This window comes from Dreissena polymorpha, chromosome 1, assembly GCF_020536995.1.
Source record: "Dreissena polymorpha isolate Duluth1 chromosome 1, UMN_Dpol_1.0, whole genome shotgun sequence".
NCBI classification, from domain to species: domain Eukaryota; kingdom Metazoa; phylum Mollusca; class Bivalvia; order Myida; family Dreissenidae; genus Dreissena; species Dreissena polymorpha.
In genome coordinates this window covers 10,457,233-10,483,899 of record NC_068355.1, presented here as the reverse complement: position 1 = coordinate 10,483,899, position 26,667 = coordinate 10,457,233, and the positions used below count along the sequence as shown (strand labels likewise).

The window sequence follows — 26,667 nt, the reverse complement described above, 5'->3', positions numbered from 1 at the left end:
TTTTCTCTAATTGTCATCTTCTTATTATGCTTGTGCATCAACATTCAGGTGTGCGACACAGACGACATTGAGATTGACGTGGCTGACCTACAGGAGGGCAAGAGGTACACGTTCCGTGTGGCAGCTGTTAACCAGATGGGACAGAGTGATTGGCTGGAGGCGGATGGTGAAATCCTCGCTAAGGACCCTTGGGGTAGGAAGAGTCATATTGTAGAAAATGCTATTGACAGATTTACTTAACCTTGGGAAAATATCTGAAAGTATTTACAACAAGATTATGAAATGTTATGCACATTTTACATATTTTAAACTCTACATCAGCATAAAACCGTTAATTAAATCGTTTTATTTTATGCTTTCTGATGGTTTTATAGAGAAATATCGGTGAATTAAAACTGATATTTCACTGTTTCAAACAGTGGAAAATAACAGTGAAAATTATCAATAATTTTTATTGTTTTACCGGAACTATTTATAGATATCTTTGGTTTCCCAATTGTGACCCCCAATTTAACCAAGGGCTACTATCCTGCATTGAATGTTTATAAAAAACTTATGGAATACTTTCATATGAACATACATGTTATAACATTTCAGGGCACTCAGCGGGGAATAATATAATCAGGAATCGCAAAATTCAAAAATAATTATTTGTAAGCATAAAATTAAAAGAAAATTGGTTTGATTTGGTGGAATATTGAGTTTCATTCATACGTGATACGCTGCGCCACTCATGAAAATATCATTTTCTATGATATCTCGTGAATGAGAATCGGTATTCCACCAAATCCAACAAATATCCTCTATATTTTGTTGAAGGATGATTGCAATTTTATTAATAAAACAATCATTTGTGTTTTAAGCTACCTTTGCTTAAAATTTCTTCAATACTGTGGAGCTTTTCTTTTAAAACTACCATGGATTTCCAAATTATATAAATATAGAAATGAGTGTTAAGCAAACTGTAGATGAAATATATGCACCGCTCATAATATGCAAAATACAAATCTCTCCTATGATAAAGCAAAATACAAACCTCTCCTATGAAAAAGCAAAATACAAACCTCTCCTATGATAAAGCAAAATACAAACCTCTCCTACTATGATAAAGCAAAATACAAACCTCTCCTATGATAAAGCAAAATACAAACCGCTTCTATGATAAAGCAAAATACAAACCTCTCCTATGATAAAGAAAAATACAAACTTCTCCTATGATAAAGAAAAATACAAACCTCTCCTATGATAAAGCAAAATACAAACCTCTCCTATGATAAAGCAAAATACAAACATCTCCTATGATGAAGCAAAATAAAAACTTCTCCTATGATAAAGCAAAATACAAACTTCTCCTATGATAAAGCAAAATACAAACCTCACCTATGATCAGGCAAAATACAAACTTCTCCTATGATAAAGAAAAATACAAACCTCTCCTATGATAAAGCAAAATACAAACCTCTCCTATGATAAAGCAAAATACAAACATCTCCTATGATGAAGCAAAATAAAAACTTCTCCTATGATAAAGCAAAATACAAACTTCTCCTATGATAAAGCAAAATACAAACCTCACCTATGATCAGGCAAAATACAAACATCTCCTATGATAAAGCAAAGTACAAACCTCTCCTATGATAAAGCAAAATACAAACCTCTCCTATGATAAAGCAAAATACAAACCTCTCCTATGATAAAGCAAAATACAAACCTCTCCTATGATAAAGCAAAATACAAACCTCTCCTATGATAAAGCAAAATACAAACCTCTCCTATGATAAAGCAAAATATAAACTTCTCTGATTGACATGCAAAGTAAAAACATAACCTTTAATATGTGAACAATTAAACTTCTATGATATAGTAGAATACAAATTTCTTTCATGATATGCAAAGTAACAACATCACCTATCAGATGTGAACAAGTAAAGTTCTATGATATAGTAGACTACAAACTTCTCCCATGATATGCAAAATTGAAAATACAGATTTCTCAAATAGTATATCATAATACATACTTCTCCCATAATATGCAAAAAAAATAATTCTTCCATGATAAAGCAAATGCAAAAAAAATTCTTCCATGATAAAGCAAATGCAAAAAAATAAATCTTCCATGATAAAGCAATATGCAAAAAAATAAATCTTCCATGATAAAGCAAAAAACAAACTTCTCCCTTCAGATCCTGCTGATCCCCCAGGCGACCCAAAGATCATCGACTTCGACAAAGATTATGTGGAGATTGAGTGGACGCCACCAGAGAGGGACAACGGGGCACCAGTCGATGGTTACCTCATTGAGTATCGTGAGAAGAACAGAGGAGACTGGCTCAAGGTCAGGAGAAGGGCCTTGTGAAATATTGAAACAATTGAGATTTGTTTATATTTCAGTCATGCTCATTGTTGTTTGTAAAATTAAAACTTGTGGGCTAAATTGGTTTAGTTGCCTTTTTGTGAACTAAGCGGGTCTATTGAATTTAGATGTTTTCTGAAAAAGGTGTTCAAAAATATTAAACATAATTCATGTACTGTTAAAAGATTATACTTGACAAAACTAACTCGAAAACATTAAGTTAATTTTTATGACCTTTAAATAAAATAGCTTTTATGTAGTGTGTGTTTTATTCTTTGCCAATCATACTGTGTAATGTAATCAGCAAGTGATGTATAACCAACAGGGTACAGAGGTTCCAGGCGACACGTTGAAGGGTACAGTGGAGGAGCTCATAGAGGGGAAGGATTACGAGTTCAGAGTGAAGGCCCACAACAAGGCAGGTCTCTCAGAACCGAGCATGGTTTCCCCACCAATAAGGACGAAGGCAAGAAAAGGTATGACTCCAAAGTATTAAACCTACAGCTGTATTTACAGTAATATTGTTGCAAAATTCCAGTTTTTTCCAAGAAATTAACTGTGAGCGCTTCTTTAGAAAGTTTAGTTCCTGTTTATTTTGCCTTTACTCTTGTTCCTAGCGTTTTATTAAATTTTTTATGCTGTTGATTTGTTTCTTTTATTTCATTTCTTTGTTTTATTTTTATTTTAGATATTAATAAATGCCTGCCATTGTTTTTACTAGCAATTTGACTGTATTTTGTATATTTTTAGCTCACCTGAGCAAAACGTGCTCATGGTGAGCTTTAGTGATCGCTTTTTGTCCGTCGTCTGTTGTCCGTTGTGTGGCGTCAACATTTGCCTTGTTAACTCTCTAGAGGCCACATTTATTGTCCAATCTTCATGAAATTTGGTCAGAAGATTGGTTTTAATGATATCTTGGATGAGTTCGAAAATGGTTACATTTGCTTGAAAAACATGGCTGCCAAGGGGCGGGGCATTTTTCCTTATATGGCTATATAAGGCTAAAGTAAAATCTTGTTAACACTCTAGAGGCCACATTTATAGTCCGATCTTCATGAAACTCGGTCAGAAGATTCATCTCAATAATATCTTGGACGAGTTCAAAAAATGATGCCGGTTGGTTGAAAAACATGGCCACCACGGGGGCGGGGCTATTTTCCTTATATGGCTATAGTAAAACCTTGTTAACACTCTAGAGGTCACATTTATTTTCGATCATCATGAAACTTGGTCAGAAGATTTGTCCCAATGATATCTCGGATGAGTTCGAAAATGGTTTTGGTTGCTTTCAAAACATAGCCATCAGGAGCGGGGCATGTTTCCTTATATTGCTATATATATGGTTATAGTAAACCTTGTTAACACTCAAGAGGCCACAATTATTTCCAATCTTCATGAAATTTAGTCAGAAGATTGGTCTCAATGATATCTTTGATGAGTTCGAAAATAATTATGTTTACTTGAAAAAAATTACTTCCACGGGGCGGGGCATTTTTCCTTATTTGTTTATAGTAAAATCTTGTTAACACTCTAGAGGCCAATTTAACTGTCCGATCTTCATGAAACTTGGTCAGAAGATTCATCCCAATAATATCTTGGACGAGTTAAAAAATGATGCCGGTTGGTTGAAAAACATGGCTGCCAGGGTGCGGGGCATTTTTCCTTATATGGCTATAGTAAAACCTTGTTAACACTCTAGAGGCCACATTAATTTTCCGATCTTCGTGAAACTTGGTCAGAAGATTTGTCCCAATAATATCTTGATATCTCAGATGAGTGACTTTGGGCCTTTCAGGCCCTCTTGTTTATGTTTGCTATTATTTTATTGGTATCAGTTCAAGCATGTGTATTTGTGCGTTAAAAAAGAAGTAATTGCTCATGCTATAAACTCAAACCTTTTTGAAAATATTGTATTAGAGATTACCTTGTATATTTTTTAATTTGTTTTCATAACAAAAGCAACAAAAAGTGAGTATTTGTGTATAATAAATGTTGGCGTTTTCTCAAAAATATGTTCTTTTTGTCTTTATGCATAATAGAGCATCAATTGTTATTCTTGTCAGTGATGTCTTTTGCTACAACAGTTGTTATTTGAAAATAGTTTTTCTGTCTGTAATGTTGTGTCTGTGATAGAAAGATGCTATTCTTCTAAATAGAAAATCATGCTATTCTTCAAAATAGAAGGTCATGCTATTCTTCTGAATAGACAATCATGCTATTCTTCTAGACAATCATGTTTTTCTTCTAAAAAGACAATAATACTTTTCTTCTGAATAGACAATCACGCTATTCTTCTAAATAAAAAATCATGCTTTTCTTCTGAATGGACAATTTTGCTATTCTTCTAAAAAGAAAAGAATGCTATTCTTTTAAATAAAAAACCATGTTATTCTTCTAGATAGACATCATGCTATTCTTCTGAATAGACAATCATGCTATTTTTCTTAATAGACAATCATGCTTTTTTCAAAATAGACAATCATGCAATTCTTCTAAACAGCATAAATGATATCATTCTTTTCTTCTAAATATACAATTATGTTAATAGTTATTCTTCTAAGAAGACAGTCTTGGTATTCTTCTAAATAAACAATCATGCTATTCTGCTGAATAGAAAATGTCATACTCTCCTTTTAAATTAACACTCATGCTATTTCTCTGAATAGACAATTGTGCTTTTCTTGTAAATATACAATCATGTGTAACGTAATACATGTATTAAAACGGGTTGACATCTTCAACGAATAGTTCAAATGTAAACATTGTTGTATAACAGACTTTAAATGTAAAGACAGTTTTGCATAATGAAATTTAACCTTAAGCATTGTTGTATAACAGACTTCAAATGTAAGAAAGTTTTGCATAATGAAATAAAACCCCATTGTCGGTGTCTCAAAGATCATACGTAACATCGTATTAGATCTAGAGTGCTAGATCTAAAAAAGAAAATCAAATAAGCGAAATACAAACAATAGTTGACCAATTTCATTTTAAAAAATGTTACAATATTGCAGGTCATTTCCATGATCAACATGTTTGTCGTAGATACCCAATCCAAGGGCAACCATTTTGTATAAAAAGAAAGTCAAATTTATATAAGATGAGATTCTGCTAGCATATACATCGGATTAATTTTAATTGTGAATCGCTGGGCACCCGCCCGTATTTTAATTATTGGACTTCAATATTTTACAATCTCAAAAGTTACTGAATGTATCTTATTTATTAGAATATTTTGAGGACTTGTTAATAAGCAGAATAAAATCTAAATGAACACTTGTGTAAGCATAGTCATCCCTTCGAATTATGTTACAGATGCTATTCTTCTGAAAATACAATACTGGTATTCTTCTGAAGAGAAAACCATGCTTTTCTTCTAATAGACAATCATGCTATTCTTCTAAAATATTCAATCAAGCTATTTTGCTGAATAGACAATGCATTCTTTTGAATAGACAATCATGTTATTCTTCTGAATAGAAAATCATGCAATTCTTCTGAATAGAAAATACAATCATGTTATTTTTCTAAATAGACAAGCATGCTTTTCTTCTTAACAAGCAATCATGCTTTTCTTCTAAATAGAAAATCATGCTATTCTTTCACATTGTAAATCATGCCTTTTTTAATGTAAGGGTATTAATATAAATAGATTTATACAAATATGTTCTTGTTCATGTTCAACAAATTTGGTTCTAAAGGACATGTTTATTAAATTAATGAAGACAAATAAGAATTAGAAAATAAAATATTGTCATTTATTGAATATTTTGGTACTTAGTTATGAAATTAGGCACCTTGAATGTTAACTCATTTGGTAATCCTTTTTATGCCCCCGATGGATGGCATATAGTCATCAGACCGTCCGTCCGTCTGTCCGTCCTTCCGTCACACTTTGCGTTTCGGTTTCGCGTATAGGTTTCGAAAAATGCTCATAACTTCAGCTAGCTATGTCCCTTCACATAGCAACTTGATATTTGGCATGCATGTGTATCTCATGGAGCTGCACATTTTGACTGGTGAATGGTCAAGGTCATCCTTCAAGGTCAAAGGTAAAAAAACAACATGTATCAAAGCGGCGCAGTAGGGGGCATTGTGTTTCTGACAAACATCTCTTTTTTTTTTACTTGTTTTGCTATATGTTTTATTCAATGTGACATAATTGAGGCTTATATTTGTGTCTTGTTCTGAGGTAACTGGGCTTAATTCATGTGCGCAAAGTGTCGTCCCAGATTAGCCTGTGCAGTCCGCACAGGCTAATCAGGGACGACACTTTCCGCTTTTATGGTATTTTTAGTTTCAAGGAAGACCCTCCTTACCGAAAATCAAGTTTAGGCCGAAAGTGTCGTCCCTGATTAGCCTGTGCGGACTGCACAGGCTAATCTGAGACGACACTTTACTCACATGAATTAAGCCCAGTTTTCTCAGAACAAAACACATTTAATATTTTATTTTAAAACTCTTGATTTTCTTTTACAAATCTACTTTTTAAGTAGACAGTCTGTATCCTATATACCAGAGTCATACATGTATTCCTAAAAATACTGTAGACTTATATTTGACATTCTAATGATAATATAATTATAACACATTAAATGTGGTGCATGATTATAACCATTATTCATGTAATATGAAGCTCTAATATAACAATAACAGCTCTTACATGAAGAGCAATCCAGTGAATGTCTGTCCTTTCAAGACTATAAATCTCAATATTTTTTTAGATAAGACTTTTTTCTCTTCATCAAGTAAATTTCACACCGATTGCTTTAGTTTATAATTTATTTAGTAATACATGTAAATAGAATTAGTGTATAATTTATTTCTGGGCAAATTTTGTTTGTGGTTTAAAATACTATACCACTCAGTATTTGTATTTGTTAGAATGAACGCTGTGGACACTTTAGATAGAATGTTTGCTGTGGTATTAAATATTTGTAACCTCTCCACATCAGAGAGTAACATTTAACAATTATATACCTATAATATAAATTAAGGATAATACCAACAAAATTGTAAAATTTTCAATAACCTTGCTTACTCATAACTTAAGTACTCATCAGAAATATGTTTGTAGTATTCATGTTGTTAAGACTTGCATGTACTAAAATGTGTCCACATGGGCCACTGGCCTTCTAGAAATATTGTAAATAAAATCTTGAAATCTTGAAAATCATTTAAATTTCCAATTGTGATTAATTTCCAAAAACGTGGTATTATATCGCATATTTTTAACATCCTTAACCATATGCACATTTGAAGTTTAATTATCATGAAACAAATATATTGAACTCATCGTATCAAAATATATACATAACATGTTAAATTATTTAACATTCTTTTTTTTTACAGCACAAGTCATGATGTTTTATTGCATTTTAACATTAAACTATTTGATCTGATATCAAAGTGTTTGAAGGGAATAGAACAATTTAATGCTGAAATGTGTTCTGATAGAAATAAAAATGACAAATTGCTAAAAAGACGTCAGCTCAAATTTTGTATCGTATTTTCCAGTCAAACCCCGCATCACAAACAAGAACGACCTGAAGCCAGTGAAAATCAAGGTTGGACAGAAGTTTGACATCAATGTTACCTACCTTGGGGAACCAGCGCCTGAGGTCATCTGGAGTGTTAAGCTTATGGTATGTCCTGGGGAATTCTAGACGTTAAAGTTTCTGGTCTGCTTACTTTAAACATAATGTTTATTCCTTACCCTTTTTTACAATAATTGAAATCATGGTACTTACCAAGGAGACTTCAGAATCTGTTTAAAAAAGGTTCACGGAGCTTGGATTGACATACTGGTAACCCATTTATGCCTAGTGGACTCTCCAATCCTTCTAAATGGGATTAATTTATTTCCAAAATTAGGGATGTCTAGTATACTTATTTCTATATTTAGAATATTTCGTACAGAAATTCCTTTAAGCAAACAGCGCAGACCCTGATGAGATGCCGCATCATGTGGCGTCTCATCTGGGTCTATGCTGTTTTCCAAGGCCTTTTTTCAAGACGCTAGGCATAAATGGGTTAATAACGAATATGCTCTTATAGTATCAGTATTTAGATGATCTTGAGAATCTTAAATGGATCAATTACTGATCTTTTAATTTATAATTTTAATTTTTTGCAACAAAAACTGTCAACTTAAGTTCTTATAAAAGACTAAGCATTTTATTGTATTCAATTTTTCACACAAATAATTTTAACTTGTTTTCAAGCTTCAGTTTTCTTGGTATGGAATACAACATTATTTTCAGTTTTGTTTAATGTTATTGTAAAATATGAAGTCCATATAAAGAAAGATGATAATTAAAATGTGTACTTGTTTTGATACATTGAAACTTCAAATGTTGATAAATTAAACATGGTATGTTTATTTCAAATGTTAAATCTGTGATTTACAAAACCTTCATGTTGAATGATTATTATGAGAACTTATACATGATGGTCTCTGCATTTGCAGAAAAAGCAGCGCATCATCTTTGATGTATTCTGTAACTATCATTAAACCATATTAAGTCAACAAATGTATATAAATTAGGATGAAAATGGTCAAATACCAAAGGTAAAATATCTGTGAATAGCTGCGAATGCATCTTGCTGCGACATGCCTAGGCTGTGGAATTACTTTCAAACTGCATTGTTATTCATTAAAAAACTTCTATAATCTCTTCATAATTTCAAAATTCAAACATATATTGAGAAGTTGAATTATTTGAAAAAGAGAAAAACATTGGAAACAATTACCCATTCTTTTGTTCAATAATAAACAATTATTTTTGTTTACCATGGTTAAATAACAATGTTAACATAATTGACTTTTATAAGTTTTTATGAGGTATTAATCATTATCAGATCTTTTGAACAATTTTTTTTTGTAAAGCTGTTTAAAAGTAGTTAGAAGGTAATTCCTAAAAGCGCTCAATATTGTCAAATGGAATCATAGTATACCCAATTACCCATGCCTGCCTGCGTTTATATGTCCATATACAGGTAATATCCATGTAATTAAAATTATGTATGACTTTAATCATCACATGTGTAATCATATGTATTGCCCTTACACATAAAAAAGCAGGTTGCGTGTGATTTAAGAACTATTTAATGGCCAGGCAAGATATATTAAAGCCGCAAACAATTTTTCAGTTGGTGCAAAACCTAGTTTTGTAACATTGATTTATTTTTGTTTTGTTGATTTTTTTTATTTTAAATTTAAGTTTAAGTTTTGCTTAATGCGATAATATTCAACTGATGCTTTAATAAACCTTCCTTTTTAAATGTTTTATAATCTGGTGCTTTTTCTAACAACAGTTACTTGATCCAGATTTCAATGTATGATGGACATTCTTGTTGTCATAGTTATACAAGGGTGTTATGTGACCCCAAAATGTGGTAGATTTAGAATTGACCCACGTCGTGAAATATGTGTATTATGCCATATGTTGCCGGCCTAGCCTCAGACCAGCCTTCATGTTTGCACAGTATGATCGGTAGTTACCCTGTCCGCTATAATGTCTTGCAAGGATCTTGTTTAACCCATTTATGCCTTGTGGACTCTCCCATCCTTCTAAATTGGATCAATTTATTTCCAAAATTAGGGATGTCTAGTTTATTTATTTCTATATTAAGTATATTTCTTACAGAAATTCCTTTAAGCAAACAGCGCAGACCCTGATGAGACGCCACATCATGCGGTGTCTCATCTTGGTCTACGCTGTTTGCCAAGGCCTTTTTTCTAGACGCTAGGCATAAATGGGTTAATTGGTTGTATGCAGAGGCATATATGGGGCCACACTGTTGTGATATGTCCCATTTTCGTGTGACGCGGGTCAATTATTCCTATCCCCTGCCCGAACCCTTAGAATTCACAATCCCAGCATCAATATGTGCTTTGGAGAATTTTAAGTGATACTTTGTTAAATCTTTCATTAAATTTATATTTTTTACATATTCCAGCATATTTAATCCGAAATTGGTGGAAATATTGATATTTGTATAAGTTTAAAATGATTATCTTCATGGGAAAATCTACTGTCATATTAGATTAGCAATACATATTTCACCAATTGAAACCAAAGTAAAATTATATAATGCATAAATATTAGCACTTATATTGCTGTGATTCCTTTTCAAAGTTCTATTTGTTATAAATATTTAAAATAAATCTGACAGTTATGTATGCTTTCAACCCAATCATGTTAAAATCACCTGGTATTTTGCCTCATGTACGTGCCATGTTCCAAAAACTGTGAAATGCCTATGATATTGTAGGGTTTCCTTAAATTCTGGATATAATTAAACCAGACTAAAGTTGATTCTGACAAGATTGCTTTCATTATTGTGGGTTTATCCCTTAGACACGAATGTAGTGTGTAGTCGATAACCAAAATGCTTTTTGCTTTTTTTAGAGGACAGCGTTCTCAGTAAGTTGCCTGACGCTTGCATGGGGTGTGAAATCTCACAATATGCACATTTTTTGCCAATATGTTCAACTTCATGTACATGGTTTCCAAAATATGCAATATTTTCATTGTTTTGCCCAATATTGATTTCATAGGCTTCTCTTGTCCAGTGATACATGTATTGAAACTTTATGTGGAAATGCCCATCTGTAAAACCTGCAGAAACTTCGAACAAATTTTAGCCTAATTGCAAACCTTTAAAACCTTTATTTGCCCAAAAAGTTCCCGTCCGGTGGTTTTACCGTAAAAACTTGTGTGTTTTGTCACATATATTTTTATCTTAACCTTGTCTAAACTTCTTTTGGAAGTGCTTATAAACTTAACTTTCATAAATACACATGTATTCTTTTTGCATGTTTTGGTGAAGGGTTTTAAAATTGTCAACACTGTTTTTTTTTATATTTATAAAAATGCTGACTATAAATGTTTTATTTATTATGCCGTTTTGATGAGGTAGGGCTTTATTACCTTAATTGCACCTGTCAGTTGGTCTGTTGGTCAGATGGTTGGTAGGTAGGTTAGTTCTGACCAATATCCACACAAATCTTTGACCTTCAAACATGCAAATTCATGAAGGAGGGACCATGCCTATCAATTTAAAGGGGCCTTTTCACAGATTTTGGCATTTTTTTTAACTTATTCATTAAATGCTTTATATCGATAAATGTAAACATTGGATCGTAAAAGCTCCAGTAAAAAATCAAGAATAAAATAAAAAAAAGGAAAAGAACATTGCCCGGAACAGGTTTCGAACCTGTGACCCCTGGAGTCCTGCCAGAGTCCTGAAGTAAAAACGCTTTAGCCTACTGAGCTATTCCGCCGAGTACATACAATTGAAGTATATTATACCTTATATAAGCAATCTTCGTAGTTTCACAAAATTTAACGACTAAAACAGAACTCTCCAAATTATTCAATCGTTTCGCCTTGCAACGCTTTATAATTTTTAGGTTTTAAAATCGTCAAAAGATGCATATAATGGCTATATTAGACCATGGTAAATGTTCAGTATTACTGTTTCCTCACAAATATCATAACTAAAACGAAAATTTGCGAATCTGAAACAACTTTTTTCAATTTTGTCAATTTACCAAAGCGTGAAAAGATCCCTTTAAAGTACCATTAATACCCATAATAACACCATTAAGAAAAGGACAATGTGTTTTACAATTAATGTTTAATTGTCTTTCACATGATATTTCCACACAAAATAAATCAGCAGGTTTATTTAACCAGGTACTGAATTTCATTGCTTGCTGATATATGCTTGTGCCTCGCTCTGTGAAAAGGTTGCTTAATGCGTGTACATAAAGTGTTGTCAAGATTAGCCTGTGCAGTCTGTGCAGGCTAATCAAGGACAACACTTGCCACTGTTAAAGTATTTTTTATGCTCCCCCAAATTTTTTTTGGGGGAGCATATAGTCGCCGCTTCGTCTGTCCGTGCGTGTGTCCGACCGTGCACAATTTTTGTCCGGGCTATTTCTCAGCAATTAATGACCGGAATTTAATTAAACTTTATGGGAAGCTTAACTACCAAGAGGAGATGTGCCGGTTCTGGTCGGATGATTTTTCACAGAGTTATGGCCCTTTGAAATTTTCCATTAACTGTACATATAGTGCAATTCTTGTCTGGGCTATTTATCAGCAACTAATGACTGGAATGCAATGAAACTTTATGGTAAGCTTTACTACCAAGAGGAGATATGCATATTATCAGCCGGTTCTTGTCGGATGATTTTTCACAGAGTTATGGCCCTTTGAAATTTTCCATTGTACATAAAGTGCAATTCTTGTCCGAGCTATTTCTCAGCAACTAATGACTGGAATTCAATGAAACTTTATGGGAAGCTTCACTACCAAGAGGAGATGTGCATATTATCAGCCGATTCTTGTCGGATGATTTTTCACAGAGTAATGGCCCTTTGAAATTTTCCATTGTACATAGTTATAGTGCAATTCTTGTCCGAGCTATTTCTCAGCAACTTATTACGGGAATTCAATGAAACTTTATGGGAAGCTTCACTACCAACAGGAGATGTGCATATTATCAGCCGGTTATGGTCGGATGATTTTTCACAGAGTTATGGCCCTTTGAAATTTTCTATAAACTGTACATATAGTGCAATTTTTGTCCGGGGCTATTTCTCCCCAACTACTGACTGGAATTCAATGAAGCTTTATGTGAAGCTTAACTACCTTGAGGAGATGCGCATGTTATTTGTGGGTTCTGGTTAGATGATTTATTTAGAGATTTATGGCCCTTTGAACTTTTTAAGTTGCTAAACCATCCATCGTATTATTCTGTCCAAAGTTATGCCCATCAAGACGTTCCCTTTTATCTGAATATATAGTGCAATATTTTACAAAAAAACCTTTGGGGAGCATCACCCGTCTCCGACGGTTTCTTTTTGTTAAAAGGAAGACCCTTCTTGATAAAAATACAGTTTAGATGGAAAGTGTTGTCCCTGATTAGCCTGTGTGAACTGCACAGGCTAATCTGGGACGACACTTTAGGCACATGCATTAAACACCCTTTTCACAGAGCACAGCTCAAGTGAATTGGATTGACCTAAAATTTATGCCAGTAAAACAAGGGGTTGGGTGGAGCATACTAGGTTTGCAAACATCTCTGGATGTGTTAGTTATGAACATAAATACATGTATGTTTTTTACAAAATGTTCACTTAAATTGTGTTTCTACCAAACAGGACATATTCCATGCATGCATCAATTCTTTAGCTATGTATTCTCTTTTTGTTATTATCATTGAAATCGAATTACGATGAAGCTTTAAACACTCAGAGTTTATTGTTTTCAGCTAGTTCTGCTCTTATTTTTACTGTGCTGGCCTTTGAAGCTGTGCTTTATTTTATATGCAATTTTAATGCAAAGCGAACCATTTTTGCTAGCCTAAGCATATGTGCTGCAAAATCAGGCGATTGGAACTTCCGTTGAATGAAAATATATGTCATTTTAGTGTTATTTTTCTTTACTTTTAGGTATTTTCTTCCTTACATTTTACTATTTTTTGTTTTTCTTGCAATCAGGTCTCTATTATTTCTTTTTTTACTCAATATTCTCAGACTCTTGCATACAATAGAATTTAGGGAAAATAGCAAACTATAGTAATATATGTAGTTTGATATTCATTTTTTTCTTTATTTCTATATGAGAAGATCAATCAATTTTTAGCTTAACTTTTAAAATTTCTGTATTGAAGAATTAAGAACATTGTAATGATAAAATTTAATGATTGTACATTTAAGCACAATTTACAGAATAAAACGAACATTTTAACAGAGAACCCTTTAAATGTTGTTTGAATTTCTTTCAAATTAAAAGCAAGTTACTTATCAAAAGTATCAATTCTTTAGGATGGCAAGCAAGAAACTCTATCACCTGGAAACAACACGGTGATTACCATTGAACCAAAAGAGTCTACACTGTCGTGCAAAGATTGCGATCGCAAGAACACAGGCATGTACAAGATCCTTGTTCAGAACAAACACGGCGAGGACTCTACCGAGATTGAAGTGGTTGTTTTGGGTAAGAATTATATCACAATCTAGCCACAAAGTAAGACATACAAATGTACCAGTATTTGTTCTTCACATTTTTTTTAAATTGTACTATTTATATGCTGTTATTAGAAAACATTTAATATAAAATGCATTCTCTATATTGGTACATTTAGAACACATAATATATTGGATAAGGTTTTATATGTACCATTTAACCTCACACAAGCAAATATTTTAGCATGTTTTACAAATAAACGTGTTATGGCCACTTATCGGCATTAATATTTCACCTTGTTTTTTCACCATCTGACACAAGTCAGATCTATACCAACAGAACATAATATTTAATCATATTTAGTATTAACCCTGGTTAGGTCCTTTAGGCAAACCTAGTACTTTACCAGGCTTTACCTAAACCCGGGTCAGATCCACCAAACAATTGTAATATTTATTAATCAAGTTGAATATATATCAAAGGAGTTATATCCACCAAGTGGACTATTTTAACAGATTTTCCAAATTGTCTTGTCAGGTCCACAAAATACGCATAATATTTCATCAGGTTTTACATATACCTTAGTCTTAATAGTTCACACTGTTTAATATATACCAGGTTCAGGTCCACAATATTTATTTAAAGATACATACTTTTCAGGACAAATAAGTAGAAGTATATGTATAACATTGTGAATATTTCACAATGTTTTACATATACCCTGGTCAAGTCTACCAAGCAGACATAATATTTTACCATGTTTTTCATATGCCGTGGTCAGGTCCACCAAGTAAACCAAAGGGTCCACTGGAGGTGACAGATGTGACAAAGAACAGTGCCAAACTTGCATGGAAGGAGCCAGAAGATGATGGTGGTGTGCCAATAGAGTATGTTGCACATTTTCACATAACACATAATTTTTTTTTTTTAACTTTGCTTTGTAAAATTGTTTACTACTGTGAGACCTTGTCATTTATTTTACATTTGATGTCAGAATTCAATTATTAACTTTCAACTAGCCATTTTGATTTGCTCATGACCTTTCCAGCTCTTTATCTATCTATCAGCTGACTCTCTAACCATTTAACAACGGTATGTATTTATTTTACAATGGCCTTTACTTATCAAACGATGGACTCATCTAACAACCCATCTGACATGGACTCTACCCATCTAACAAAGAACTGTTCCAATTTTACAATGGCCTCTACCCATCAAACAATGGACTCTACCCATCTAACAACATATTTTGTACATCTCTATCAATTAAACAAGGGTTATTCTACCCAACTTACAAAGGACTGTACCCATCAAATAATGGACTCTACTCTTGTAACAATGAGCAATCTACCCATCTAGCGATGGACTCTACCTATCAAATAATCGGTTCTCTACAATGGACTCTCTAGCCATATAACAATGGACTCTCAATCTATTTAGCAATGGACTCTCAACCAATCAAACAACAGACACTCTACCACTTCAACAGTGTACATGTACTCTCAATTATTTAACAATTTTGCAACAATAATGACAGAGAAATGAAAAAAACAACAACAAATGTTACACTATCATCAATTTTTGTTTCCAGTGGATACAGGGTGGAGAAGATGGACATGGAGAAGGGACGCTGGGAGCCGGTTAAGTCAACCAAAAAGCCCGAACTGGAGGTCCCGAAACTCCTGGAGGGTCACCAGTACAAGTTCCGTGTCATCGCTGAAAGCCCGAATGGCGACTCGGAGCCTCTTGAGCTGGGTGAACCAATAACAGCCAAGAACCCTTTCAGTACGGGCTTTAGTTGTGTAGAAAATGTTGCAGTTAAAATATAAACACAAATATTTGTTCTTACTTTGTAATGTGCACTTTGTTTTATAACAAGCTTTACTGTACATTCATGAATATAATACGCACTATTTTACCTGCCGAATTTTTCATCAAGTAGGGTGTGCATATTATATACGAATGTAGAGCAGAACAAAAATTTTCCTGTGAAAATTTTCAACTTAATCGTTGTTATTCGCTGCGTGTCAGCCATTTTGAATTACACCATAACATCAAAGGGGAGCAACTGGGCTCGCGCTGTTGTTCGCCATTTGAGCCATTTGCGAAAATATTGAGAATTTAGCTCAAGAAAATTTATTTTCGAAAATGCGAAAATCTAGTAAAATTTTGTTGAAAACATCCACCATTTAATCCGGACAGGTTTTCTATATATTGGTTTTTGTTTCAATGAAAGTGCTCGCAATTCAAACAGTAAAGGAAACCCGGTCTGTGCCCGATTAGACATCGCTTGACCATATTGTTATTAAAGTGCACATGGTACCTGGCCAATCGACATTGGCCTCACTTGACACATGACATGACGATGTCAAATGAAACGTGAGAACGGGTGGAGCTATTGGATAATATTGGGTCATTCATGCGCAGACACTGTATACTTAGAATACTCAGTTAATATCGCCGTCTGCCTACAAAATCGCGGACGGTCGCAAAGTCGTATAGAGTTAAGCAAATAAAAAAACAATGTGACAATACCCGTAAATAAATATTTCTAAGCTGACCACTTTTTATCTTTCTACCGAATATTTACCGATCTGAATTAAAGAGTGATAATTAAATAATTAGTTAAATGGCAATACTATTACACCTTTCTGCCGATTGCCGAATTAAATTGAAAGGTGATAATTAATTAATTTGTTTTTTACTCCCAAACTATCCTTAACGACAGCGGAGTATTTTAATTAAAGGGATACGAGAAAAACACGAGTGGTTTAAGTGTATTTAAAGTTTAATTAAAGTATCGAGTTTGTAACACTTCGGAAGAGTAATTAATCTAGTCTACTATGAAAATGAAAGTAACCACTTTGTCTACTTATTATTTTATTATTATTATAATTATTATCATCCTGAATATTGTCAAATGGAATTAAATGTTATAAAAAAACAGCGTCTCTGTTTTTTTCTTTTGCAATTATGACTGCTTGACCTGGGTGTCAGCAGGTGGCCTGTTTGTTATCGGTAACCATCAACGGTAATATAAACAATAGACAGAGATATTTATAAAGCAACTGTCATGACAACAGCAAAACAGATGGTTGATAACGCAAAATTGATTTTCTATTTTCACAACACAAAAATATATTGACACATGTTTTCGGGCATGGCTGATTTCGGACACTAATTTTTTTAGTGTGTATTTTACTCAGATTTTCAATTTTTACCGATAAATTTGGACCAAACTCGGGGGTGCGTATTATACACAAGGGCGTATTATATTCGTGTATTTACAGTAAATTGTCAAACATTCTGGTATTGTAGAACAGAAAAGAAATAAGACTTTAAAATATTGATTACAGCCAAAAGCAATTAAACTGCTTTTTAAAAAAAAAGTCATTGAACTGAAATTTTAGTGAAGGCCAGCTAAAATTTAAAACAATCAATCCCTACCCTATATAACTGTTTTTTTCTTTCTCAAAACACATAAAAAACCTGTTTCGCCTCATGTACCTTGAATATAAGTGCTGTATTGTGCTCAGGTGAGCCGTACCCGCCGGGCCAGCCCAAGGTCAAGGACCAGGACAGGGACCACATCACCATCAGGTGGGAGCCCCCTGAGAATGACGGTGGGGCACCAATCAAAAGCTACGAGGTGGAGCGCAGGGAACCAAAGACCAATAAATGGATCAAGGTGAGGGGTTTCTCCTTTTCTTTTTTTGAATCCATTTTTTGTGGAGCTGTGTTTCTGATGTTAGGTTTATGATGATGGAATTTTGCGTACAATTGTTTTAGTTGTGGAAACTAAAGTTTAGTAAATGGTGAAAATAATTAAAGCATGTTTACTAGTGTAAAAAATGTATTTACAGATATAATGCTGTTTTATCTGAGATTTCACATGGTCATTATGTTACATATTTTTTCTCAATGATTCAACTGGTTTTTATATCATTCTTAAATATCTCATATTAATTTTGTAGGTTTCCAATTATTAGTTTTAATATTTGTATTTTTACAGTAAATAAAGAAAACGTGTGTGTCCACTTTTAATTTTGTTTATTTTTATATTCCATATTTAAAGGTATCAAAGGAGCCTGTTAAGACCCCAGAGTTTGAGGACACAAAGGTCACGGCAAACAAGGAGTATGAGTACAGAGTTATTGCACTTAACGAGGCCGGACCTTCTGAACCCTCCGTGCCTTCTAAAGCAATCACGGCACGCCCTGCAAAGGGTAGGGAATTGTGGAATTTATATAAGCTGAATTTAATTTAATATAGAATGTAACAAATTGTTATCTCCCTTACAATTTTTTGTTTTGGCCTAATAATATTACATGGGACATTGTGTTTTGTGGTAATGAAGATGAGCAATCTTCAATTTTTGCCAACACTATGCGCAATAAAACAATTCTGCTTTTCTTTATTTTCCTATGGAAATGTACATTGTTCCTTGAACATTTACCTTAAATGTATAGAATAAACGTTTTGAAAAACCATCCAACAGTTATTAAAGTTATTTTCCCTTTATCTGTATGAAAAGGTAATTTTGCATCTATCTGAAACATATTATTTTTAAACATTTCAAATTCTGAATACAGCAAAGATTTGAAACAAAAAAAAGAAGAAAACAATTTTCTGAAAACAAAAAGATTGAATTATTTGTATCACAATTGTTACAGAAGCTCCAAAGGTTAACCTCACGTCCTTGTTTGGCGCCTCTGAGGTACGTGTGAAGGCCGGAGAGCCGCTGAAGCTAAACCTCGGAATAACTGGTTCACCCACGCCTACTGTCACCTGGACCAAGGGAGGCAAACCAATACCAAGGGTAAGTCACCTGGACCAAGGAAGGCAAACCAATACCAAGGGTAAGTCACCTGGACCAAGGAAGGCAAACCAATACCAAGGGTAAGTCACCTGGACCAAAGGGGGCAAACCAATACCAACAGTAAGTTGCCTGGACCAAGACAGGGAAACCAATACCAAGGACAAGTCACCTGGACCAAGGGAGGCAAACCAATACCAAGGGTAAGTCACCTGATCCAAGGAAGACAAACCAATACCAAGGGTATGTAACCTGCACAGAGGCAAACCTATATCAAGGGTTAGTATATTAGACCAAGGGAGGCAAACCAATACCAATGGTTAGTCTATTGGACCAAGGGAGGCAAACAAATACCAAGGGTAAGTCAATTTGATCAAGGGAGGCAAACCAATACCAAAGGAAAGTACTTTTGACCAAGGGAGGCAAACCAATGCTAAGGGTAAGTCACTTGGACCAAGGGAGGCAAACCAATATTAAGTGTAAGTCAACTGGACCAAGGGAGGCAAATCAATATCAAAGGAAAGTAACTTTGACCAAGGGAGGCAAACCAATACCAAGGGTAAGTCACTTGGACCAAGGTAGGCAAACCAATAGGATGGGTAAGTCACCTGGCAAGGAAGACAAACCAATACCAAGGATTATTTGTTGTTTTTTTGTCGACCACCGGTTAACTTAAAATAAATAAATTTATCTTTAGTCATTTATTTCTGTTCAGTTTTTAGATCTGTAGCTACTCATGTTTACCGGTATTCTGGCATCAATTTATGTTTTAAATAGTTAGTTTTGTTATCTTTTTTTATTTATAGAATGTTTTATGTTGCTTTTTCGTTGAAAGTTCTAAATATTGTTATTAAATTATTTTAAGGGACATGATTTTATTTATTATACCCCCATTACCATTGGTAATGGGGGCTATATAGGAGTCACTTTGTCGGTTGGTCGGTCGGTCTGTCTGTCCCGAAATTTCATCCGATCTTCATCAAACTTGGTCAAAAGTTGTATCTAGATGATGTCTAGGTCAAGTTTGAATATGGGTCATGCCAGGTTTAAAACTAGGTCACTGGGTCACTTAGTGTGTTTTAAACTGAAAGTTTGTCTGGACCATAACTATGTCATTTATCGTAAGGATTTTAAAATGACTTGTTTTAAGTAGCATGTATAATTCTCAATGTTTTGTTCTTCAGGCTTCTACCACCAATACAGACGATGCTTGCACTTTGGAGATTCCAAAAGCAGAACGAGGGGATACTGGGAAATACACAGTCACGGTCGAAAATGAAAACGGCACTGATTCTGCTGAAATTCCCGTCATTGTCCTTGGTATGTGAAATCAGGCCTATTAAACCAGAATTTGCTATATTTAATCTGAACTTAATGCTTATTTTTTTAGTAAAATGTCCTTTAAAGCTGTTTGTAATGATTCAAAAGTGTTCTATTGTCAACAAAAAAGTGTTTTATTTATTAAAATCAGACACCAATAAAGTAGGGCTTTCTAAATGATAAACTTGCCCTAATGTTTGAATTTAATCTTAGTTAAAAACATTACACACTTTTAAAATAATGATGTAATTTCATAATTTCCAGCATCATAAAATGGTTCATTTCATTTACTTGATTATTTTTTAAACCAATAAAAAGGTAGTAGTAGTAAAAGAGTTAACATTATAAGTAATAATCACTGTTAAATTAATCATAACAGTTTACTTTAGGATAAAATAAAACATACCTATGATGTTTTCAGACAAACCTGGACCCCCTGAAGGTCCCCTGCAGGTCAGTGATGTGTTTGCTGACTCCTGCAAGCTGTCATGGAAACCACCTCTGGAGGATGGAAACTCTCCAATCATGGGTGAGCTCCCTTTTAATGTTTTAAAAAATAGTTCCAAGATGTGCTACAAATTTCGGGTAATTTCCTAATAATGCCTTTATTGCCGTAAGGCTTTTGATGATGTTATGCTTAAAACACATAGGTCTTAAGCCATCTGTGTTACCAAATTTCTGTAGCTTATCTTGTGGAGAAATACAAAGTGGCTGACAATTTCTGAGAATTTACTTTAAACACAGACCCTATAGTGTTGATAATTTAATTACCTCATTACTGTGCGTGTGCTTCTGATGACAAAAAACTTCTCAAACGTTAAGATAACAGACCTGATGGTGTCTGTATTATAACTCCTAAGACAATCCATGCAATCATCCTTAATTGTGTTCATCACAATCAAGCTTAAATAAAATATTTTCAGTTTTTCATCTTTAATGGTGCTTAATGCATGTGCATTAAGTGTTGTTTCAGATAAGCCTGTGCAGTCTGCAAGGCTTATCAGGGACAACACTTTCCGTCTCAATTTTATTTTAAAGGAAAAATTCAATAACAGCGGAAAGTGTTGTCCCTGATAAGCCTATGCGGACTTGACAGGTTCATCTTGGACACACACATGCATTAAGCCCCGTTTTCATAGAGTGCCTCTCAAATTTTTGTAGGTTATTCTGTTGAGAAATGTGAGGAGGGCTCCAATGTCTGGGAGAAGGTGCCAGGGGTGGTGCAGGGAACGTCCCAAAAGGTCCCAGGCCTGAAGGATGGGGTCAAGTACAAGTTCAGGGTCAAGGCCGAGAACATGTTTGGCCTTGGGGAGCCCCTCGAAACTGATCGACCTGTGCTGGCCAAGAATCCCTTTGGTGAGAAAATCGGTTTATCTTTTCCCATTGGTTGGAATTATATAAAGTGATTGTACAGTGTTGATTGGAGTCATCATGGGTGTTTGGGATGGAGTGAGTTTGGCTGATTCAAGATACAATTATTTCATTTGTATGTGTCTAGCAAGTATATTTTTTCAAGTTTAATATTTAACTTTGGGACAAAGGTGGTAAGGCCCTTCAGGTGAGGAATTTAAAGTCTTAAGGGGAATGGTATTTTGTTGATAAGCATGATTACATGCTTCAATATAACTTTTATAAAACATTAAATATATTCTTTGATGCATTTTATGAATTATATTACACTCAACCTTGGTTTGAGGTCATTATCTGGGAACATGCAAAAAATGCCTCTTACTTTGTCAATTTTTGTTCAAATTTATTATTTTTTCATAATAAAGCTTTCATTTAGAAGGGACTGTAAAGTCTTTATCGTGGGAAATATATACTATTTGAGCAGGTAAATGGGGCAACATTTCCACCCAAAATAAGCCCTAAAAAAATCTTTGATTTTGTTCCAAACGATTACATTTTTACTTTATAATGAAATAAAATGTAATATATAATGGAATAATCATACAAAATGTGCTGTATTGGTTTATATTTGGGTTTAAGATAATGAAGATAATGGTTAATGTTAGTGTTGTTTTATTTTAATGTAGGGGATTTAGAAATGTCATTAATGAACATGATTTTAATGGCTGGAAACAGTTGTAAACAGAACAGTATTGCATGAAAGGAATTTAAAATGTGGTTTTCTTCTTTAAGGCCTAATAAAGACTGTTTTATTCTTGTATGTTCAGATACCCCTGATGCTCCTACTGACCTTGAGATTGCCAAGTTTGACAAGTATTCCTGCGATCTTACCTGGAAGAAACCCCTCAACGATGGAGGAAATCCAATCAAAGGTTCGGGACATTGTTTGCACATTATATTTCATAGAGATCTTCAAAAAATGTTCAAATTAGTGGAAGTCTATTGGTCCTGTCCAGTAAGTGATATGCTTGTGACACCATGACATTTTTATATCATATTCACTGTTTACTCTCAAAATTTTTGATTTAAAAAAACAGTAGAGAGATGCAAGAAAGATTCAGCAATTTGCCAATCACGAACCAAAACTACCTCTTATTGGAAAGTTTACATCTTGTTATTGTATTTTTCATTTTTTCAGGATACATCGTGGAAAAGAAGGAAAAGCGCGGTGACTGGACGCCATGCAACAATTTCCCGATCACTAACCCGAACTTCACGGTGATGAATCTTCGTGAGGGTAATGTTGTAGAGTTCAGGGTCAAGGCTGTCAACGATGGAGGGGAGGGAAAGCCAAGCAAACCAACTGCGCCACATACCGTTAAGGATCCTGTCTGTAAGTGCAGTTATAACACTCCCGTTTTTGATCAACTTTTTAAGATAATGAGCAACAAAGCAGCTTGTCTATTTGTACCCAGTAACTGTGTTTCTAAAAAAGTGACATATGGTTAAAGGCATTTATTGCCGTATTTTCTACAGGCGGGGCAATACTGTTGTACTGCATGCAGCAAGGTACGATTCTGGAATAGTATAGTGACACTTTTTTAGAAAAATATTTTGTGTACATAAGTTTACGGTGGAGACTACATCATGGTTCTACATGTAAATAGTTGCAGTTATTGATTGAAAATGTAGCCATTGAATACCATTTGTGACCATATGAGGATAAATGTTTGTGTCAAATGCAGCATTTTTTTCAATATTTCTTGGTAGTCAGACAAAGACTGTGATTTAACTGGGATCTGTGAAGACTTTTGTATTTTTGAAAAAAAAATATGTTTAAAATGAAATAAAATGTGTACTTTGGTGCCATTAAAAATTGATTTCAATTTTTTTCCCAAATTTTTTAATTTATTAAAATTGCTTTTTGTTTTTTGTCATTTATTTTGTGTTTGTGAACACCAAAGTACAAAAATCTAGGGTAAAAAAGAGAAAATGCAATATGCAATCGAAAATTAATCTGAGATTGCCTTTGTTAAAATAAGCCTGTAAATCTTTGTGCCTTTATGAAAACCCCACCATATTTGAACTGGTTTGTTATAACTCAATAAGAACCTCACTGGATAAGATCGTGGCCAATTATCTGCCATGTCCAGGTAATTGAAAGGAAATGTGCGTATATTTACTCAGTTGAAGCAGGCGCCCCTGGCAATCTGAAAGTTGATGAGATCACAAAGAAGTCTGTCACACTGTCCTGGTCAAAGCCCAAGGATGATGGCGGCAGCAAGATCCTCGGTTATGTCATCGAAAAGAAGAAGCCAGGCGAGGATTGGGTGGAATGCCTGGAGGTAAATCTAGTGTTTGCTTTTCTTATTACAAATATATTTATCATGTTATTTTCTTTGTTGTTGTTATTTAACAGTGGAGCTGGATACTCATTCATTCTGATATTGGTATTTATCATAAAACAGACCTAGGGAAGTAGTAGCTCGAGTATGGTGTTTATTAGGGAAATGCTAAATTAAAAAAAAAACACTCCAGAGGCAACATTTATTACTCATGATTACATAAATTTAAAAGATATGAATCACTGTTTCAGCATAAAAATTCTCATCATAAATATACAAGCCATGCTCCGTGAAAAGGGGTTTTAATGTGCGTAAAATATTGTCCCAAATTAGCCTTTGCAGTCTGCACAGGCTAATAAGGGACGACTCTTTCCGCCTAAATTGGATTTTTGCTAAGAAGAGACTTTCTTGAAACGAAATATGTCATTACAGCTGAAAGTATCATGCCTGATTAGCCTGTGCTGACTGCACAGGCTAATCTGGGATGACTATTAACGCACATGCATTAAACCACTTTTTCACAGAGCATGGCCCATATAGGTGTAAATAAACAGGAATCCACTAGCATATGACCCCTGCATTATAAATAAGTGCTAGATTTATTTAAAAAACTCAGAATATCCTCTGTATTAAAAGTAACAAAAGAACAAAGGTGTCAACATGTCTGTAAATTTTCCTTTGGTTTCCTTCGGACAGGTTCCCGACTTTCAGACACAAGCAACTGTCCCCAATCTTCGAGAAGGAGATGAAATGGAGTTCAGGGTTCGCGCTGTGAATTCCCTTGGACCTGGAAAACCAAGTAACCCAACAGGCGTGCTCAAAATTGAGGACCAGCCCTGCAAACCGACCCTTGACCTGTCTGGGGTCAAGGACATCACAGTGCAGGCAGGTCAGGAGATCCGAATCCGTGTGCCGTACACTGGAGTACCCAAACCAAAGGCCACCTGGTTCAATGGCGACATAGAGATTGATAATCCAAGGACAACCTTTGTGGTAATTATGTTTATATTTGCATACAACATTATTTTGTTTGTTTATTTAAGTTTGTAATTTTGATTTGATGTCCAATAAAGATTTGTTTTGTTGAATACTTTGACTGGCTTGCTCATTTGGTAAGATATTTACGTGTTATAAAGTGAAATATGATGCTGTCTTGCTTTGTTGATGCATGAGTCGGTTTTGGGGTTGTTCTTTTTTTCTCTCTCAGATATTTCTGTCAATAGCATTTTCGGTAAACATGTGCTAAACATGTTATTCAATGCTTGTTACAAAAATAAAATGCTTCAATCAACAGATACTTGAAGCTGGATGCACACTTGATGAGAAGGAGGTATTACAGGACATCCCTCCATATCCAAACCACTTTTAACTTGTCATACTCTAAACTAAATAGGATCATCTCTAAATTTCCTCCAATTTTAATTGATTTTAATTGAACAACATACTTTTAGACTGCTTTAACCAAATTTAATGGTATGATTCATGATTTGTATTTATTTGACATAAACTTCCTTACTTACCAATTTAGCCTATTTTTCTTGGAAGATACTACTTTGATTATGTTTTAATTGTCAGAATCTCCCTTATTTACCTGATAAGTCTATTTATTTTATTGTCCACTTTACTTTCTAATAAGACCTTTTTTTTTCCATAGCCCACAATACTTTCCCACGCAGTCTATTTTATTTAATAGTCCACTATACTTTCCCATGCAGTCTATTTTATTTAATAGTCCACAATACTTTCCTATGCAGTCTATTTTATTTAATAGTCCACAATACTTTCCCACACAGTCTATTTTATTTGATAGTCCACAATACTTTCCTATGCAGTCTATTTTATTTAATAGTCCACAATACTTTCCCTTGCAGTCTATTTTTTTCCATAGCAGGGTTCGCACAGACCTTGAAAAGTGCTTGAATTTATATGTTCTCCTTGAAAAGTGCTTGTAAAGGCTGTGGAGTGCTTAAAAAGTGCTTATTTGCATATAAAAAACTTTAAAATGCTTAAAAAGTGCTTTTTTGGGCTTCAAAAGTGCTTGACAAACGTACCAAGGGTAAAAATATATAATTTCATATCTTTTCCATGAGTCCGTAGTCGTAGGTTTTTTTTCACGATTTATGACGGTTCTGATCTGTTCATACTGGCAAGTACTGGATCGGTACTGGTTTTAGACCGTAAGGGAGGCAACTACTACTAATCTTCCGCCAATTGGTCTACTTTGGTTTTTTTTGCATGCATTATGCCATTACAGTGCTGACAAGTTAAAATATGCCAGCGAATAAGTGCATTTTTCAGAAAGGGTGGCTTTTGAAGTACCCTTAGGGTGTTGGCAACGCTGATTCTAAAGTCAAAGCATCTTGTAAAGTATGCAGAACAGATATAGAGATCGCTAGTATGGGGGAATCGGCGTTGAAAAACCACCAGACAAGTGCATTTAGAACATTTAGAATACATATTCAATACAAATAACAGGTTTTGTTTTGGTATGTGTAATGC

The 26,667-nt window shown here is 34.2% G+C and overlaps 1 protein-coding gene across 1 annotated transcript in view; it reads left to right on the top strand.

Annotated features, from left to right (window-relative positions):
• LOC127870931 (twitchin-like) overlaps positions 1 to 26,667 on the top strand; it is a 229,367-nt gene that overhangs the window by 120,522 nt on the left and 82,178 nt on the right. The window contains 18 exon segments of the mRNA XM_052413522.1: positions 49 to 193; positions 2,184 to 2,335; positions 2,679 to 2,829; positions 7,871 to 7,998; positions 10,768 to 10,782; positions 14,196 to 14,367; positions 15,119 to 15,224; positions 15,929 to 16,122; positions 17,874 to 18,025; positions 18,413 to 18,563; positions 19,011 to 19,156; positions 20,338 to 20,473; positions 20,895 to 21,002; positions 21,635 to 21,829; positions 22,651 to 22,755; positions 23,022 to 23,216; positions 24,011 to 24,168; positions 24,865 to 25,161. Coding sequence (XP_052269482.1) covers positions 49 to 193; positions 2,184 to 2,335; positions 2,679 to 2,829; positions 7,871 to 7,998; positions 10,768 to 10,782; positions 14,196 to 14,367; positions 15,119 to 15,224; positions 15,929 to 16,122; positions 17,874 to 18,025; positions 18,413 to 18,563; positions 19,011 to 19,156; positions 20,338 to 20,473; positions 20,895 to 21,002; positions 21,635 to 21,829; positions 22,651 to 22,755; positions 23,022 to 23,216; positions 24,011 to 24,168; positions 24,865 to 25,161 — 2,706 coding nt within the window.